General features: G+C 36.3%; 1 protein-coding gene across 1 annotated transcript in view; it reads right to left on the reverse strand.

The window, feature by feature from the left end:
• Positions 1-1298: 1298 nt before the first annotated feature.
• Positions 1299-17058, reverse strand: part of LOC142226967 (uncharacterized) — a 65321-nt gene continuing 49561 nt past the window's right edge. The window contains exons 7-11 of the mRNA XM_075297249.1: positions 7386-7694; positions 6814-6972; positions 6659-6765; positions 6114-6390; positions 1299-1848 (exon numbers count right to left, since the gene is read on the reverse strand). Coding sequence (XP_075153364.1) covers positions 1436-1848; positions 6114-6390; positions 6659-6765; positions 6814-6972; positions 7386-7694 — 1265 coding nt within the window. The 3' untranslated portion in view covers positions 1299-1435. The remainder of the gene's footprint in view (positions 1849-6113; positions 6391-6658; positions 6766-6813; positions 6973-7385; positions 7695-17058) is intronic.

Genomic DNA, 17058 nt, shown 5'->3' on the forward strand with positions numbered 1-17058 from the left:
CGATTTCACCGATTTACACGCGTTTCCCCTTGACCAAACCGTATCACCCTTTATTAGTGTAGAGGGTACATAAAATACGGCCTGGCCGTACTTACGTTTTAAGTCTAATCACTTAACTATAAGAACAAAACAAGTAAACTTCGTATTCGTGTTTTAAGGACGAGAAATCTTTGGTCTCACGACAATAGGTTTTTAGTGTTCTTAGATTTTTACTTAAAGTAGGGTACTCTGAAAAAGTTTTAATTACGAATTTTTTTTTGGTTTTTTAGTGCCATTAACGAAATTCATATATACTACAACATATTTTGTAATTTAAAAAAAATTAAGGTTTCTAAAAAAAGTTCTAAAAATAAGTAAAATTATTAAAATCAAATCTTTTGAAAATTATTTATGTCTTGCGATGAGTCCTGCAATTTAGTTACAAAATAAGTAAAATTATTTTCAAATTTTTCTCCCAAAAGAAAGAGAATAGATTTGTTCCTATAGCAACCGTAAAATGTGGGTTTAATTTGGATAAATGTCGGGATCCAAAAAACTGAAGTTGATTTATTTCTTTGAAGACTTATCTTACAACAGCGAGTGATGGACTCTTTGTTTATCACGAAAAACATATTATTTTTTCTCAGTGCACTACATAATCCTTAGAAATATGACCATTGGCATACGGAAGAAATGTAAAAGTATGTATGTATGTATGAGTATGTATTATACAGATGGCTTCGTATGTAACCATTGAATTATTTCATATAAACTGGATACTTATGTGTGTGTGTCACTATTATTCCTTATTGTTATTATTTACTTATACATAGTTGATTTTATACCTATTTACATTACCGGAAGCTCGTCCATATTAGAAAAAATATACGTTCACTCTAAAGTTGTTAACACGACAATGGTGGTGGTATCCAACTCTAGTCGAAGATGTATCTCAATTGGCATTGTGAGAGCTGCGATTGTCGTGGTTTACTTGCTCACGACAGGGGCTCGTATGGAAGACAGCGGAAGTGGGTCTTATTTGGTACGATTTCAATTGGCTCACTTGTTCTTTGCTCTGTAGTTGGAAAGTATTGTTCTCGTGTGCGTGTGTTTGTTCTCGGTTGTTGTGTACTTGTGATATTGTTTGCCCATTCCATTGTTCCATTAGGTAAAACAACAATCCCAATTCGTAGAAATTGACAGAATAGAGATGGTGTGTGTGTGTCCCAGTCAGCACCACTTTATTATCAATTCAATCGATATTTTATGGTTACGGTGCAATGGCTGTCCATGGCCCTCGGATTTACAATGGATCTGATGTTGTAGTTTTACTTCTACCACCACCTCCTGGTTCCGCAAATCCGGTAGGGGAGTTCTTTATCCCATCGGAGGTAGTGGCGGCGATGGTATATGCGGGACTGCTGTGCTCTTTGTTAGGATTTTCCAAGACGGTCTGTCATTCATAATAGAATTGCGAATTCACTGCTACACCGGTGGATAGGGTGCGTGGGGCTATGCCATCGTACGTTGATATCGATCCGGGTACAATGGATTGTTGCAGGACATGCGGTGGTGAAGCTGTGGCTGATGCTGCTGTTGAGGCTGATTGCTTCATTCGCCTCAGAGTTGCTGTCGCTGGTGATAGCACACTGCCGCCAGTTGTTTGCATTGACAATGGATTCGGTTGTTGTAGTTGCTGTTGCTGGTACTGGTGTCCCAGGTAAGCGGCTTCTGCACCTGCCATTGAAGTTGGTGGTGTGCCTATGTTACCGGGTCTCTGTATCACACTGTCACTGTTGAGGATGTAGCCGGAACGGAATGTTGGTGCTGTGGTATATTGTGCCAGAGATGTTATGGGAACCACGGTACCTATTGAGAGAAACAAAAGAAAGCAATAATTAAAGGCAAATGTGTTGATTTCACAAAAACATTGCTGGCTATAAATAAAAGCTAAGGGCTCTGTCAGGAAGTTCAGGCATTCCGCAATATTACCCTCTGGCATCCTCGAATACCACAAGAAGTTAAATGGAAGTTATTAACTTGATTGTTTCGAAATCAAAAGTGAATAAGAGCCCCAATAAGAGCGATTATGATCCATAACCGCAATGCGATTCAATGGAAAATTGTTAGTAAATGGATTTACCATTTGCCCCCGGAAGGATTTGTATGAGTGTGCTCCTAACATGGCAGCCTTTAATTTCTTTTTATTTTACAATTCCAAACTAATTGGGTAGACTGGGAACTTCATTGGCGTTAGTCTTGGGGGTGATTGATGAATTCGCATAAAAGCATCCAATAAAAAACACACAAACAGGATCCTATTTAGGAGAGGGTGTAATTTTAATTGATTAATCATTAGCAGTTTGAAAGTAATGTCCACATTTCCTATCAATAAAATGGTTATCAATAAAACAACTTGAATAATGGAATTAAACCTCAATATCAAATTAAATTAATGTGGCTTCTATCGAGACGGTGATTAGGGGATATCCTGGAATAACACAAAGTTAATGAGAAATTTACACGGTGTGGTTAAAGTTAGATGGAGTACATCGGCTGTCTGTTGTTGAGGACACATTGAGCGTAACGAGGTGATGGTGAATGTCTTTGTTAACAATGAGTGCCCGTTCCTACATTGGAATAAGAATTTTCTTTTGTGAGAAACGAAATTGTAGATAAATGATGTTTCTTTTGATGTTTTGAACGGCATTCCACATTGCAGTGAAACCACTTAGAGAAGCTTTGAAACCCTCAGAAATCTCACCAGAATTACTGAGGGGGGATAATCCACCGCTGAAAAACTTTTTGGTGTTCGATCGAAGCAGGAATATAACCCACGACCTTGTGCCTCCCTCCATGGGGCCTCCCTCTTGTCAAAAGTTCGGATTTAATTGACAGAAAATACTTTATATGAAGGAGGAATTTCGTTTGTCTAAAAATTTCGTTGCAGAGGAAGGTAGTTTTTCTTTGTTTGTATGCTGAGCTTAACGAAGTGTCACCGCACGTGTGAAAGCTGAGTCAGAAATATATGCATTACCGGGAGGAGATTGGTGTTGAGACGAAACTGGGATTGGACCCATTATTGCCTATTTGGAGTCCAATCTTTTTTGTGCAACGATAAGCTCTTGTACTTTTTACGACTTTAATGGCTTTAGACCTATTTACGGGTGAACTGCTACTACAGTAGCTAAAGGAAACGGTACATATAAGGAAACGGTTTCGTTTAAATTCGTTTACAAAAAAAAAAAAACAAGTGAGTAAAGTAGAAAGTCGGGCGGGGCCGACTATATCATACCCTAAACCACCCCTACTGAATTAGTAAACATAAGCATTTGTGGGGTATCATTGGTATAGGTTTTGGAGAACATAAAGGGGTGTACATGTTTATGGGTGTCTTGTCACAATCTGAGCAGAAATGTCTAATATTAGGAGCTATAGTTTATTTTGCAGCAAAAGAGTTAGTATGCCACTAATATTGAGTTCATTATTAAAAAAGAGGAAATCGGTAAATTAGTTGTGGGTAATAAATCCAAATTTCTGCAAATAGGGCAATAGATTTATGTAGGAGCTACATGTAAGTCTAAATACGACCAGCTAGTACATCAAAATTTGAAATTTGAATAACATATGTTAGGTTAATAAATAAGAGTATAATGGCCAAATATGACAAAATCGAGCGATGCATAAATATGGCTCCTTGTGCCCAAAAAACACTCTGTACCAAATTTCATCCAAATCGGTTAATAATTGCGACCCGAATCCTGTGAACAACAAATGCATGGACAGACGGACGGACGGACACCAAGCGCTAGATCGACTCAGGAGGTGATTCTGAGTCGATCGGTATATATTTTATGGGGTCTAAAATCAATATTTCTGGTAGGCACATTTTTTGGCCGATCAAACTTATTATACCCAGACCACTATATGGTTTAGGGTATAAAAAAAGCGGACAAATGAAAAAATTTACAAACACACCAGATGACAATCCTATTAAAACTATAATTCTTAAAATGTTTAGTTATGAGACGTCAACTATTTAATGTTCATTTTCAGCCACAACACCAGAATGGATTTCTACTAATTTTTGGTAATAAGTGAAATACAGAGCAAGAATCGGAAGAAGGGGAAGTAGTGATATCGCACACGACAAGTAATTTGAACTAGCTAGAAAAAGTTTCTAAAGTAGTATTTTGTATATCTGCGAATCTGCAATTATTTTATGTAATGAATGAGATAAATCATTCGTTCAAAGAGAAACAAAAAATATATTTTTAATTCTGCTGCAAAATTAGCGAACTAATAGTAGTGACAAGTGACCAGATCTTCCAAAGATTGAATAGCCCATATGCTAAGTTAGGTTAGGTGGCAGCCCGATGTATCAGGCTCACTTAGACTATTCAGTCCATTGTGATACCACATATGCTAAGGAATAGAGCGCAAACTGGGTGATGTTTGTAAGGTTTTTTGCGCTTTTTCCTTCGATCGTTTATTCATTTATAAACTGTTGATTATAATATCAAAATTTTTTGTAAATATTCAAGTTGCAAAGTCGCTAAGACTAATCTCTTTAAATATGTATATATCCTAGTATACTATTGTACACAAGCTTATATTAATGATCAATAAATAAATAAAAAAAAAACTAGGTGATCATAACGGCCAATGTAGGGCGAGGAACTCCACTTGGTATACTATCGCCACTATTGTGGGTAACAACTATACACGATCTACTCAAGATTGTAGCTAAGGAGGGATTTGAATTGTTCTGTTATTCAGATGATGTTATAATAATTCTGCTGCGGCGGATCCTAACAGATTCTGTAGTCTGGACTAGACACAGGGCCCGGAATATTAACCCGAAGAAGACAGAATTATCCCTATTCACTAGAAGGACTTAATTGCCCAAAATATCGAACCTAGTTTTTTGATTAGACCATACCAGAAGCTGATAAAAATAATGTACTTAGGAGTAACCTTAGACAGGAAATTGAATTGTAAAAACCACATCAAAGAGAGGACTGAGAAAGCTTACTTATGTTAGGCACTGTGTAGCAGAGCGGTGGGCTCTAAACGGAGCCTGAATCCAAAGGTGACGCACTGAATATATGAGAGCGTAATAAAGCCATACACGTCAGAAGTCTGGACGACATCACAGGAGAGGAAGTGCAAAATACAAATTTTACAACGGGTCCAACGTTCATGTTGACTTGACCTTAACTGGGGCAATGAAAACCATGTCTAAACGGAGGCTGAATCCAAAGGTGACGCACTAGATATATGAGAGCGTAATAAGTACATACGCGTCGGTAGTCTGATGGACATCACAGGAGAGGAAGTGCAACATATAAATTTTACAACGGACATGTTGACTTGGCATAACTGGGGTAATGAAGACCACGTCATCTGGAGGCAATACCGGACTGGGATTCAAATTAAACTCTTAGCCATGGCTGCGATGAGATTGAATATGTTGGGAGAATGTATGGAAACGCGAATCGCGACTAATCAAAAAATAATAAGGTAGACGGCAGATGTCGCAACAATGCATGATCGTATACGTGAGATGGGCCTGTGAGAACAGGACCCCAGAACAGATGAGGGAGATAACTGCTACACCGATGGATCGAAGATGGGTGAAAGGACGGGACAGTGCGCATATGTGGAGACACCGAAATAACTTTCTTATATACATACATATAACTTATATACATACATATATGCCAAATAGAAACCTAATCTCAGTCAACTTAGCCCAAACGGTAAGGTTTTTAGATCAATTGGGATTTCTAGTCAATGTGTGGTGACAATCGATTATTGGTTCAACTGAGTTTTAAGCTGTTACATTTTCTTCTTTACGTTTTTATTTATTTGATTCATTCAAAAGATGGTTGTAATTAACATATTATGCTAAATTGTGGTGACTGAAAATATTTATATGTAATAGAAATTTTCATTTGCGGGCGATGGTTATGGATGATAGTCCATAACCTAGTTCCCATTGTCTAGGTCTTGACTTTGAATTGTATTATTTGCAGTTTTACTCACATATCGCAATTATTGATGACCTTAACTAGTGGGTGTGGCATTTTCAAATCCTTCATCCCATGACAACTTACCTATGACATTATTGCCCGAACTCACAACAGATGCTCCACCAGCTCCAATAACAATAGCAGGTGTCAGGATACCTCCAAGGGTTGTCGTCCCGGTATTCGTACAACTTGTTGGTGCATACGATTGTGGCGATATACCGAGAATATCGGGAGACTGTCTGGGTCCGCACATAATGGTGGTATTGCTTATCATTCCGGGCAGCATGGAGCCCGTTGTACTGCTATGTGACATCATGGTATTGCCGGGACCTAATGTTCCATAGAGATTTGTGGCAGGCGTATAGCTTATATAATTCTGGGCAAGAACAACAAAGAAAATAGAGAAAGAAATTCATGAAATTTATGGCAACCGCAGAGTCAACGAAACTCACATCGAATCGGACAAATTTATGCCCAACAAACTCATAAACGTACGGGCATGGATGGAAAACAAAAAATAACAACATTCAAATAAATAAAACACCCGTACGGACGAACGTTGGAAATGAAATTGAGTAGGCCAGCGCAAAGATGTTGCTAGCAGTGGGACTTGTGGGTTGGCTGGCTTTTGGCCACTTGCTTACCTCGTTCTTTGACACACTTGGCACCGGAATTGGTGTTTGCAAATCGATGTCAGCATCTACTTCGGAAATGGTGTCGTTGAAACCGTTGGGTATTGTAGTCTCAGCGACTCCTTCGACACCCGCTATCCCTCCCGAACAGGCACCACCACCGCCACCAGGAGCGGCGCCTCCTTTGCCGGACGAGTTTGAATGAGTGTCAGTTGCACTATCATGGCGTTTGAGGACCACCAATCTAACCGCAATAGCCACTATGCAGAGTATGACACCCAACGAACCAGCGGTCAGCAGATAAACAAACAACCGTTCCTGGTCGTCTGCATATGGGCCGAGAAAACATTTCCAAGCAAGAACGCAACAAAAAGAAAATTGGAGCATAAAAGAAAAAGAGAACACAAAAAATATGGTAAGAAATATGACCACAAACTTTTCTGTTTGGTTCATGTTCTTGTTTTTTTGGGGAGTTTGGTCGAAATCGTTTTTTGTAGAGCAAACCAAAGAGTTCGGACTCTATAGCACGCTACTCTTTCCTAAGCATGGAAGGACAGAGCAATAAATCCTTTACTTAATTGCAATGCCATTTGTTAAATTCAGTCATGACTGGTGGCAGCTTGCCACTGCACTCGGGCTCTTTGGTTTGCAATTTCTACCACACACACACACACACACACACATACACACTCATACCAAGCTCCCCATTTCCAATGGAATGGAAGTCGTGTTTAATTACCTTCCAGACTCATGTCGGCACTGTGCGTCATTACAGGATTAACACCACCCACATCACCCTCGTACATACCCAAAGTGGCGTTATTGGCTCTATTAACACTTGTCGCTGCATTGTAGGTCCCATTAAGCGAGATGCTGCCATTGTTGCGTGCCGCCGGCACTGTTGTGTTGCTGTACAATTTCGGAATTGCCTCTGACTCTTTGTAGAACAATTCATCATCGTACAAATCATTAACATCACCCTCAAAGTCTTCTGGTTCATCAGCTTCAACTTCCGTTTCGTAGCGATCCATAAGCACTTGTTTCGGAACTAAAATGGTAGAGAGCAAAACAAAAATGGAGAAGAAAACCAAAATAGTTTTTCAAAACGTTCCTTTTGTCAATTGTGCGTATTATGGGTGGTTGTGTTTATCCCCTCCGGAAAGATTTACGATGCAAGTGAAAACTTGCTCGACAAATATACATGGGATTTGTGCAAATACTGGAAATTGTACAAAGTTTTCTGTTTTTGTTCAATGACGAATGTTCGATTTGGAAATATTTTGATAAATGCGACTGGTATGTGTATTTGTTCCGAAAATTCGAACATTATTTCTCAAACCACAGAATATTTTCCTTGGCATATGCCTCGCTTAAGTTAGCAAAATAAAGGATTTATTGCAGACAGCTGGATGAGAAAATTTAGCCATTGGCCTAAACAACCATAAAACAATACTCGTAGAAGTAGTAGATCAAAAAGGAAACTAACAAAAATAAGGGACATGGCCTATGATTAGAAATTTAGTGTAACGTTAAAAAAGATTTTCGTGAAGTTTAACTATCCACAATTATTGATTGGTTGAAAATAACCGGTTTCGTATACACTTTGAAATGCGTTCACGTTTCAAAACGATCCAGCTTTCATAAAAATGTTGTGGTTACGAATTCATAACTACCAGTTAACAGAATGTGTATTGCAATTCTTCTCATCTCTCCGAATAACATTAACTGAAAATTTTTCAGAAATTAAGTTTCTAACCCCCATTTTCGTGAAGCTCCGTTAGTGCTACGTCAGCTAACGAACTTTTAAACCGTGATATCTACATATCTGTCATCTTGCGTATATATTCCATATGCCAGTTAGAAACTTAACTGCTGAAAATTTTTCAGATAAAGTTAACCGGAGAAAAGATATTTCCATTTTTCTTTCTGTTAACTGGCAGTTAAAGCCTAACGGAGCTACATGAAAATGGCCGTAACTGACATAGGCAAACGAAGACAGAGATGTTCATAGGACGAATTAATATCCTGTTCCTGTATGTCGAACGAAAGCTTTTTTTCGTATTCCAAACGAAAGAAAATGTTGGTTCCTCTATGTCGAAAAGCAGGTCATTTCATATTTTGTTGACGAGTGATAAATGATTGATAAATTGTTAACATTTTAATGAATTCTTAGGTCAAAAATTTGAAAATGCTCATTTTTGATAATGAATGTATTCTCATATAAACGAATCGAACTGTCAAAAATAGTGAAACCCAAATTCATTCGCATTCGAGTGACTGCCTTTCTTTCGAATGGGTTTTCGTTCGATACACTGAAAAAATATTGTCGTGAGGTCAAAGATTTCAGGTCTTTATAATACGAATGCAAATTTTGCATAGCATAGGAGACGCATTTCTATAATATAAAGTTTTTTTCCTTGTCCAAAAGTCTATAAACTTTTCAATGAACTCGTATTGTCCTCATAATTAAGTGATTTGACTTAAAAATGGCTATCATAATATGAAAGAACAAATTTTTGGGCTAAGGTCAACTTGACTTTAATAATTCAGGAAAATTCTTTAAATTTATTCAAATTGTCTTTAAATTTGTTGTCTTTTTCCATCTTGACTACAAAGCAAAAAATCGTTCAAATATAGGACATGTTTTTCAATACTTTATTTTAAAGACGTTTTTGACTTGAAAAATCGCATAATTTCTATTGGAAGTCGAGTCTTAATTTGGAAAATTAAGTTATCTTTAATTCGTTTTTAAAGGACTTTGATAGCATATGAGGAAAAAAAGTGAAAAAGCGTAAAATTAAAAATTGCTTCCTAGAAGCAAAAACACAAATTCAAAAGAGAATTGTTTCTTAAAAGTATCCTCACTTGTATTCTCCGCTTCTTTGGCTAGGAATCAATACCAAAATTTTTAAAGTAAAGACAAAATCTTTGGAACCGGACATGCTTTTTTTTTCAGGGTATACAGAAACAGGACATAAGGGATTGTATATATGTATATGGGAAAATGATTCAAAGTATTGGGGAAAAATAGTTCAATTTGAAAAGAATAATTTTCTCTATAAGATGAAGACTGAAAATAAATCGTCTCCCTCCGCCAGATCTATACTGAAGCTATGGAATTTCGAGTTAGCCGTCGTTGGCACATATGTATAGTCAGACTTATGTGGATCGGTATCTGGAAATTTCTTTTCAATAACATAATAACACAAATTCCAATCTTCATGTCCAATTAGATCGTATAAAAATTGAAATGATAATTAATTTATACTAATATCAAGCTAATATATAGCAAACATAGCAGAATTAAAGTCAAATCTGGCCAGATTTCCAGCTAATTACAATTTTCAAACTTTCTAGCACAAAGTTAGATCTAGATATAAAATAACAAAATTGGCACTTTCTCATTTTTTACCCTCCACCATAGGATGGGGGTATATTTACTTTGTCATTCCGTTTGTAACACATCGAAATATTGCTCTAAGACCCCATAAAGTATAAATATCCTGGTTCGTGGTGAAATTCTGAGTCGATCTAAGCATGTCCGTCCGTCCGTCTGTCTGTTGAAATCACGCTAACTTCCGAACGAAACAAGCTATCGGCTTGAAACTTGGCACAAGTAGTTTTTATTGATGTAGGTCGGATGGTATTGCAAATGGGCCATATCGGTCCACTTTTACGTATAGCCGCCACATAAACCGATCCCCAGATTTGGCTTGCGGAAGAAGCAAATTTCAGCCGATCCGGCTGAAATTTGGTACATGGTATTAGTATATGGTCTCTAACAACCGTCCACATCGATCCATAATTATATATAGCCCCCATATAAACCGATCCCCAGATTTGGCTTGCGGAACCTCTAAAATAAGCAAATTTCATCCTATCCGGCTGAAATTTAGTACATGGTGTAAGTATATGGTCTCTAACAACTGTGCAAAAATTGGTCCATATCGGTTCATAATTATATATAGCCCCCATATAAACCGATGCCCAGATTTGACCTCCGGAGCCTCGTGGAAGAGCAAAATTCATCCGAGTCGGTTGAAATTTGGTACGTGGTGTATGTATATTGTCTCTAACTACCATGCAGGAATTGGTCCACATCGGTCCATAATTATATGTAGCCACCATATGAACCGATCCCCAGATTTATCCTCCGGAGCCTCGTGGAAGAGCAAAATTCATCTGATTCAGTTGAAATTTGGTACATGGTGTTAATATATGGCTTCAAAGGCATATAAACCGATCCCCAAATTGGACCTCCGGAGCCTCTTGGAAAAGCAAAATTCATCCGATCTGATTAAAATTTGGTACGTGGTGTTAGTATATGGTCTCTAACAACCATGCAGGTATTGGTCCATATCAGTCCATAATTATATATATCCCCTATATAAACCGATCCCGAGATTTGGTTTTGGAGCCTCGTGGAGGAGCAAATTTCATCCGAGTCAGTTGAAATTTGGTACATTGTGCTAGTATATGGCCGTTAACAACCATGTCTAACTAGGTCCATATCGGTCTATAGTTATATACAGCCCACAGATAAATCGATTTCCAATCACACAAAAATTGGTCCATATCAAGTTCATAATTGTATATAGCCCCCATATAAGCGAACCCCATATTTCAATGTTGGCTCTCTAAGTACCGTGCAAAAGTCCATATCGATTCGTACACAGAAAAAAAAGTAAACTACATTATGGGAAAAATGAACTATCTATCTCGAACTATGCGAAAATTGACCTAAATTGTATTCCAAATTTTGAGATTCATTAAACTAACAAAAATTTTCCGATATTTTTGGATTTTTAATTACCATTTACGAAATTCATCTTCCTCGAAAAGAAAAATGAACTAAAAATAAAGAAAAAATCGTAAGCGCCAGATGATTCCCATTTTAACCACACTGTAGTTCATTCTTACTATTTTTGAGAAGTGTACGAAAAACTTCTTCTGTTTGTATGCGATTAAAATTTTACTGCCATTTAGTTCGTAAAATTTTTGAGACATACTTGGAATAAAGAAAAAATCATTGGACTGGGAAAATTTCTTACAAAATTTTAAAAACGATCTAAAACAAAATATAATGTTTGCAATAAATATTAGTTCATTTTAGCCTCAATTTTACAATAGACTTTTCTTTCTGTGTAATTATTTGTAGACTTACCTATACATACCGTTTTTGTCTAATATATACCACGTACACACAAAAAATTTTTTTTCTGATTCAATCACGAAATTAATTGATCCAATTAATTTTTTAATTGAAATGTCTTCAATCACAGAATTGATAGTATCAATTAAAAAATTAATTGACAGTCAATTAAAAAATTAATTGATCCAATTAAATATTTAATTGATACTATTAATTTGTGTGATTGATTTTTATTTCAATTAAAAAATTTGTTGAATCAATTAAATTTTTAATTGAATATTTTTTAAAACTCAATTAAGATTTTAATTGGAAAAATTTTCGTGAAATTTTTTTCTGTGTATGGACTAACTTACAATTTAGAAGACGATGTTAAGAATTTTTAAGTATTCCCACAACCCAAGTAATTCGATTGTGGATGACAGACTTTCGTAGAAGTTTCTACGCAATCCATGGTGGAGGGTACATAAGATTCGGCCTGGCCGAACTTACTGCCATATATACTTGTTGATTTTTTAATGCTCAATTATGTGAATAATTATACTTAATGGTACCGACATTTATTCTGTTTTATTAAGTCATTAACAGCCAACTGCCTAAAAATTGGAGAATAACAATTCGAAAATTACCGAGAAGTATTTATTTTTGTCATTATTAGTCATTATAACTCACCGCAATGTTATGCAACGTGTAATGACAGCTTTACTCCTGGTAATGCCTATTGTAATGAGATGTGGTTACCTAGTTTTTGCTGGGTATACATAGATATTTATATAATCCATTATGATAAGATTTATTTCAAAGTAAATAATTTAAATGATGGTGGTCCATTTTGGTGGCTAATTGAGATTTGGTACGGCCGAATTTATGGTGATATATTTTTGTTGTTATTAAAATTGTCTCTTTCATCAATGTTTAATATAATCAGTCTTTGATTTTAAACGGTATTCTGTTCTTAGCTTATCCACCTTTTCTATTTCAATTTTAAAAGTGGTCGTTGTAAACATCTGTTTTATTTTTCCGTAATTTAATTATGTTTCATTAAACTCATTTTTCAATTAAACCAAGCCAAATACTCGAAGGAACCTCAGTTAAAATATTTGCGAAATATGGTTGTAGAAAATTTTGATGTGCTCGATTTCCAAGGCTGCATATTGTCCTAATTTATCCAGAGCATTATGCATAGAGGAGTAATGGGAGCATAGACGAGGTTAAAGCGATTGTAAAATAAATATTTTGTAACTTGGCATTTTTGATTGCTAAAGAAAAATTCTTATTGTTTTGCTATGCTAAAACACTAAGATTTCTTTGTTCGAAGTGGCACTTTGATTTCTTTTATACCCAAGTTTAATAGCAAAAACAGCTTCTACACACACACACACACACACAGAAAGAGCAAATCACCCTAATGGCCAGACCCTTATTTAAAATTCAAAGCAGTTTTGGCCAAAGTGAGCATTTCTTCGTTTGCCATATTCCTGGCCATATTCATAAATCGCATCAACCGTGTTCACTGGAAACGCCGCAATGACCTTTCAAGGGTGTTCGTAATTGCTTTGTATGGTTTTTGGGCTCATGAGATTTATTCACGTCGGAATACCGCAAATTGCGCTTGAGTTGAAAGCTTCTTGGTCATATAGAACGCACAATGTATCCACTCTAAATGGATTAAAACATTTATTGAAAGGAACATGGGATTTTCCTAGGTGTATGCATACGTACGTTATTTAAGTCCGTGTATTGGAGTATCACTAGAAAACATGGGTTGTTCGTATATTAAGGTGGGGAGGGCTGTAAAATTCATATTATAATCGATAAAGCAATTTCTAACACTTGCTTATACTTTTAATATTTTCAAGGAACATGACATGTGGTATAAATTGCCAACTGATGCAATATCAATATGTGGTTTCAGATACTCTATTTCGTATCAAATATAAACATTTTCCAACTTCCAAAAGCGACTGCAAAGTTTTTGAGTGTTATAACTACCAACTTCTATGGTGTGCAGAACAAATATCACCCAAATTTGGCCAATTAAAAGTATAATTTAATATTAAAAAATGTTCATACCACGACGAAGAGGGTACTCCTCTATTGCTCAATATGCAAATTGACCCAAATTTGGGCTTTCTCAGAAGAACACAAAACCTGATCAGCCAGGTCATGTGTCATCGGTTGGAACGAGTGGTAGTCAGAAGGAGCAATGTCTGGGCTATACGGCGGGTTGGTTACGACTTCGCTTTCGAGTGTTTCCAAATAAATTTTTACTGAATGATAGAAATGTCGAATTCCAATCATACAAACTATATATATATACTTATGATTATGATAAACTTTTATAACGATCTGCCGTTATCTGTTTTTTATCACTAATTATGTTTCAAACGTGTTGAATTTCAGAGAAGATTGGTTTTTTGTTTGAATCCAGATCAAATTCGAAGATGGGCAATATGGAATTATCTCCATATTGGATAAAGCATTTAAAGCTATTTGTGAACTTTTCAAATATTTTTGTTTCCAAAACCTCTACACTCATATAAAAAATCATGAACCACGTGGTCATTTCAAAAAGATCCGTTCACTAAATTGAATCAACACACATGTGTTGTGAAACTGCGAACAGACGGGGTCAAACTGACAACAACCAGCGTCATGATCTGTAAACGTAATGGTTATGAATTTATAAACAAAATTAAAAAAAAAAAAAAAAAAAAAAACAAGTACATACGGCCGTCAGTTCGGGCAGGCCGAATATTATGTACCCTCCACCATGGATTGCATAGAAACTTGTCCTAAAGACTATCATCCACAATCGAATTACTTGGGTTGCGGTAACACTTGCCGATGGCAAGGTATCTTAAAACTTCTTAACACCGTTTTCTCAATTGTAAGTTACACTGAAAAAACAGTGAACCCAACAGGAAGAAAACTTTCGGTTAATTTTAGAAAATTTTGAATATTTGTAGAAAATGTTAACCAAACAGTATTACAAACGTTGGCATCACGCCGATGTCATAAAAATAAGTAAATATTTTTCGACAAATTTGAGAAAATTTATTAGACATCACTAAGTTTTTTCACTTGTTAAAGAAAATTTTTTAGTTTGAAGGAAAATCTTAGAGTTCAAAATTGCAAGAATGTCTTTAGTGACATACGAAGTTCATGATGGACGCATTTTTGGTAAAATTTACAAATTTAAAGAAATTCTGAACTATTTTGTGGAAAACACGAATTTAGTTAATCTTTATGCTTCATTTGAGTATATTTTTTTCCTCGGTTTTAGTTAATTTAACGAAAGTAAACAAAACATTATTAGAGTAAAGGAAACTTTCTCCAAACATAATAATTCCATGAACTAAAATAAAGTTAAATTGGCTTTAGTGAAATAGAGAGTTCACTTTTTTTTGAGTGTAGTCCATACGGGATATATATTAAACAAAAAAGGCCGATTAAATACGTAAATAATTCAAATTTTTGTTTTTATATCTTCTATAAAAACAAAATTTTGACAAAAATTTCTACAGAAATAAAATTTTGACAACATTTTCTATAGCAACAAAATTTTTACAAAATTTTCTATAGAAATAAAATCCAATGAGGTACTGAAGAATTCTTCTCACTTAAATATGAGCTAAGCTATTAGTTTTTGTACCCAAAAGAATAGCAACAACCGAATTCCAATTACACCCAACAACAACATTGCAGCAGTTTTAAATTAGGCCAAACGAAGTTTCAACAACCCACAAAACGGCGAAGAAAGCAACTACAGGGATTGATGGCAACAACAACGATGTGAAGTCTGAGTACGATTTTCCACTTCCACAAAAGTTGAAGGTACCACCAGTAATCATAAGTTTTGTTAGGTATAGTGATAAAATTTTGACAAAATTTTCTATAGTAATAAAATTTTGACAAAATTGTCTATAGAAATAAAATTTTGATACAATATTTTTTGGGGATCGGTTATATATAACTATGGACCGATACGGACCAATTTTGGCACGGTTGTTAGCGGCCATATAATAGCGCACCATGTACCAAATTTCAACCGGGTGGGATGAATTTTGCTCCTCCAATAGCTCCTGAGGTCAAATCTGGGGATCGGTTTAAATGGGGGTTATATATAATTAAGACGGGTGTAGACCAATTCTTGCGTGGTTGTTAGAGACCATATAATAAAACCACGTGCCAAATTTCAACTGGATCGGGTGAATTTTGCTCTTCCAAGGGGCTCCGGAGGTCAAATCTGGGGATCGCTTTATATGGGGGCTATATGTAATTACGGACCGATGTGTACTAACACCATGTACCAAATTTCAACCGGATCGGATAAATTTTGCTGCTCCTAGAGGCTCCGCCATCCTATGGTGGAGGGTATAAAAAGATTTCCGCTACCGTCACTCGAACCTGTGTTGTCTGCACCATACGCATTCCCAGTCGCCTTAACACATTACACCACCAGCGGAGCTACCATAGCAACGTTTAACAATTATTTTAAGACAGTTCAAATGAAAAAAACGAACAAATGCCGTTCATGAAATCGTGAACGGCCGCGCACAAAATCGTGACCATTCCGTTTTTTTTTTGTGAACGTTTCAGCTTCATTTTGATGTTTTTTTTTCTATTACTGTAAACGATATACAAGTGACTGTGATTGGCAATGTATTGCTACACCCAGAGAAATGATTGGTTGGAATTCGAGTACGACAACAAATTGATAGTGGAAAATCACAATTTTGAATTGTGTGGATTAATTGTTAGTTATTTCTCTTGTTTGAAACCATCAAACCAATATAACCAATACAATAGCAGTGCGACCAAATTTTGGGTCTAATTTATACCTTGAAGTAAGCAACTATTCCAATTTATTCCATCCTGTTGTGGTAGGTTAGGTTAGGTTAGGTTAGATGGCAGCCCGATGTATCAGGCTCACTTAGACTATTCAGTCCATTGTGATACCACATTGGTGAACTTCTCTCTTATCACTGTGTGCTGCCCGATTCCATGTTAAACTCAATGACAAGGGATCTCCTTTTTATAGCCGAGTCCGAACGGCGTTGTGAAACCACTTAGAGAAGCTTTGATACCCTCAGAAATGTGACCAGCATTACTGAGGAGGGATAATCCACCGCTGAAAAACTTTTTGGTGTTCGGTCGAATCAGGAATCTAACCCACGACCTTGTATATGCAAGGCGGGCATGCTAACCATTGCACCACGGTGGCTCCCTGTTGTGGTAACGGATTTGTTATGCAAATGTG

This window comes from Haematobia irritans, chromosome 1, assembly GCF_050003625.1.
Source record: "Haematobia irritans isolate KBUSLIRL chromosome 1, ASM5000362v1, whole genome shotgun sequence".
Lineage (NCBI taxonomy): Eukaryota > Metazoa > Arthropoda > Insecta > Diptera > Muscidae > Haematobia > Haematobia irritans.